This window comes from Hevea brasiliensis, chromosome 12, assembly GCF_030052815.1.
Source record: "Hevea brasiliensis isolate MT/VB/25A 57/8 chromosome 12, ASM3005281v1, whole genome shotgun sequence".
Lineage (NCBI taxonomy): Eukaryota > Viridiplantae > Streptophyta > Magnoliopsida > Malpighiales > Euphorbiaceae > Hevea > Hevea brasiliensis.
The window spans coordinates 3,952,893-3,956,903 of NC_079504.1; the positions used below are offsets into that span (position 1 = coordinate 3,952,893).

Below are 4,011 nucleotides of genomic sequence, written 5' to 3' on the forward strand. Positions count from 1 at the left end.
TAATTGATATAGTCAAATTATTATTTATTTTTTATTTTAAAAAAATTAATTAATTAATTTATATATTTTAAAAAATATTACTATTTAATTTAACTATTAGTTAATTATATATTATGAAATATATAATATTTTATAAAATATATTTTTTAATAAAAAAATAAAAATTTTATTAAATAGAGATTAAATTTAAATTTATATTTTTAAAAAAATTATTTAAGTACTTTTTAAAAAATTTATTTTTTAAAATATTAAAATTAAATATTTTTATTACATATAAAAATTAAATAATAAATTTTCTATTTTATTTTCACAGAGAATGAATTATGCATTTGTAAATTGCAATATATATTATTCTGTATAAATGACTCATTTAGCTGTTTCCTCCACAAGGTCCACGACAGATGTCAACAATTTTAAAAAGGCTTAACAGTTGTCTTGTTGCACTAGCTATGACTTTTCCATTGTTCATCTACCACTAGCGCTCTTTATCAAATTTCATTTCCTGAATAAAGTTTTGTATTATCAGGTATCAACTGCGTGATAAATTATCCCCTTTTTTTTGTTTTAATTTTTGCCTATTTTAATACTATTTCTCTAATCATTTTTATTTATCACAATCCAGTTGTTAAACTCTTTATTCTTCCACTAATAACTGGAAGAAAACAAGAAATGATTAGGTGCTTTCAGAACATATGCTTTAATATATATATTTTTTCTTGAAATTAATTTGTGCTGATCATAGCTTCCAAACCTGTCTGCAAATTAACAAAAATTTGATATATTGGCAAAGAGATGTCTACAAATGAAGGGAAATTGATATAAATAACTGAATGAAATGATAATTGCGTACATCCGAGCTTTGATCGAATATGGCTATCATTATATTTACTATCCTTTTACAATTGCAAGAATCGAAACAAAACGAAAGAATTCATATGGCTCTACAGCTTTTTCGTCGATATCAATGAAAGAACAAGCAAGATTGTTTGGTTAACGGGCAAGAGATCCAAAGCCATTGACAAGCGCATGAGCTGTGGGATTAAAGGCCAGTCTCCCCAATATACCTTGTTTATATGGCAAGAAAGTTTTCTTTTTCAAATCCTCTGATGCTGCTTTATTCTTCGTGTAATGCAACTCGTGAGCCGACACTGGCCCCTTTCTCCTCGATGCTGCCGACACTGAACCCGAGCTGTCTGTGGACCGGAAGCTCGTGTTCTTTGCATCTTCGGGTTTCCTGAAGAAAGATGGATACTTGGTCCTCAAAGGATCTTTATCCGCTGCTCTTCCCTCAGATGCGCTTCTGAACAGCAAGAAATCCCTCAACCTCCACTTTCTAGAAGCACTCTTTGTAGATGAGGAAGACGAAGAGGAAGAAGAAGAAGAAGAAGAAGAATTTGATGACAGTGAAGCTTTTGAATTGGGAGCTGCTGTTTGTTTGGTGGTTTCTCGTAGCGTTCTTTCTTCTTCTTCCCACGGATATTCTGAAACTCTATATGGAGAAAGCGATCTTGTAGCTCTGCGGCTGGAACTCGATGCTAACGCTGGACCTCTCTCTCTACCTCTATCATTTTCAGTTCTCCTTCGACCATCATTCTCGGTTCTCTTTCGAGTATTTTTAACAGCAATAGCAAACGGATCTGAATCTTTCTTCTTTCTCGGAGAAAAAACCTCACTTATAATCCTTTTCCCTTGAGCTATAGGTGATCTGGGTGACCTCGGTGATAAAAGCGGACTTCTCTCCTCCGTCTGTAATCTAGGAGGAGGCTTCAAGGGCCGGATTTTGCCACCGTCAAAAAGTTCTTCAGCGGAGAGAGAATTCTCTTCCAGTTCAGACCTGAAATCAAAAGCGAAATCATCTCCACCACTATTATTAGGCGCAGCAGCAGCCTTGGGCGATACAGGTGTAGAGTTTGCATCCGAGGCGAATTCATCAAAACGACGATAGAAGTCGGCGACCCGTGAAGGACTAGTGGGAGCACTGAGGGAGCAATCGCCAAAACGTTTGGGAGTAGAAGGAGCGCTCAAGAATGGCATAGGTCTTGCATCATTGAAGTCGAAATCCATGGTAGGTGGAGGTACTAACACTTCCATCTTCAACATGTTTGATACTATTTAGAAATGGGGGAGAGGCAGATTTGTGTTTGGAAGGAGGGAAATATAAATATAAATATATAGAGAAGAAGAGAGCAAGGAAAGGAGAGGGAAAGAGCAGAAAAGAGATGGGGCAAGATGATAATGTTGACCATTTGAAGTCATATAAGATAGGAGCAGCCGCCTTCTAATAAAAAGATTAATGTAATTTTCTTACTGTTTTTTTCTTATTTCACATGGGCTTTTTTTTGTTGATAATTTGTATTTTAGTAGGTTGAGTGTTAAGGTGAGCCACCCAAGGTGTCCATTTTCCTTGGAGGAGAAGAATGTGGAACAGGCTGACATATCTAATTAGGTAATATTGTAAGATTTAAGAGCTGTGAACGTCGCTTGTTATGTCATATTTTAAATTATAATTAAATGTTAATTAATAATTTCTTGACCACCCCACGTTCGATTATAGAATAAAATTAATTATTGGCTTGCGGTCAACCTTTTGGTTCTTTTTTCATCAATGATTTGTTATGCAAGCTAATGGGTTTTTTTAGACAAAGCTACTTCTCAAATATATTATAAAATCAGGAGCAAATAGATCAAAATAATTCTCTATATTTATAATTTTTGCTTAATTTAGCTAATTCTTTTTGAATTTTCATTCTCTCAAATGTATTATAATTTTGCTTAATTGACTGGGTGATTTAAGTTCTCCTTTCCCAATTAAAAATCAAATTTTTAGATGAATTGATATAATTTTATGAAATTGAAATTATGTTTAATTTATAAAGTTGGTGAATAATTGTATACTGTGAAATAAAAACGTGACTTTATAGGGGAAGGACTGCTTAAAAGGCAGATTTTGAAATCATTGCTAAGGAAAAGAGAACTGGAAAATAGTCAAGGTTACTATTTCCACTCTAGTTGGTGGAGGCACTGCTCTTCTAGAGACAGTCAACATTTGTAACCTTTTCTAAATAATATATATATATTTTTTATTTAACATTTATTGTTCAGAATTTCATATTTTTAAAAATAATTTAATTTACTTTATCACTTCAATGCATATAACCTAATTTTGTTAGATAAAAATAGAAGATTGTTGTCCAGAATTTAGAATTAGGAATCAACACCACCACCACCACAACAACAATAATAATAATAACTGTATTTGCAATCAGGTGTTTTGGTGTACCCACCAATTTGGGAGTGTGGATGTGACTTGAATCATAATCAAAATTATTTACTCGTGCTTTAGATGATGGACTAATTATTCCATCAAATAATTTTACCCAGTAAGTATAATTATTTACATGCACAGAACATGTGCTAAATTCTAAATTAGACTAATTCATGCTTCTAGATTTCGACATTATTGGGGTAGAAGCTCTTTTGTACGTGTGTCTCCAATTTCTAAGATCGATTTAGAGTCTATTTTTAGATTATGACTTTAATCTGACTTTTAAAAAGATATTATTGAAAATAATTTTAAAAATTTTATTTATTTATTTTTAAAATATCAATATGGCTAGTATATATATTAAATTTAATTTAAAATTAACTTTATTTTTTCAATAATAACTTAAATAAGTAGCCTCTTTGTTTGATTTTAAAAGAGAATATTTTCTAATATGATCTTCATGAGTTGGTGGATTATACCACTTTTTCTATATATGTCCGCCTTTTCGCTTCATTATCACTGAGATATTATTATAAGGAAAACATATATAATAAATTTAGTCATCTTTCTAACAATTTTGGCTTCATCTATACCCTTCATTATTATTTTTATACAAGCAGCTGAACCTGAACATTGTATTTCAATTCTACTTTGACATGATCTCACAATAATTTTTTCGATTATTAAATTTATATACCATTTAAAAATTTTAATTTATCCCAATATATATTAAATTGAAGATAACA

At 31.3% G+C, this 4,011-nt stretch overlaps 1 protein-coding gene across 1 annotated transcript; it reads right to left on the reverse strand.

The window, feature by feature from the left end:
- Positions 1-762: 762 nt before the first annotated feature.
- LOC110640793 (uncharacterized) lies at positions 763-2,225 on the reverse strand. The gene has a single exon (XM_021792284.2). It carries the CDS (start codon positions 2,098-2,100, stop codon positions 991-993), a length of 1,110 nt encoding a protein of 369 aa, XP_021647976.2. The 5' UTR covers positions 2,101-2,225; the 3' UTR covers positions 763-990.
- Positions 2,226-4,011: the final 1,786 nt, after the last annotated feature.

Bases quoted from the DNA above. Each gene is read 5' to 3' on its own strand.
- LOC110640793 (XM_021792284.2), bottom strand. From the start codon at position 2,100: ATGTTGAAGATGGAAGTGTTAGTACCTCCACCTACCATGGATTTCGAC.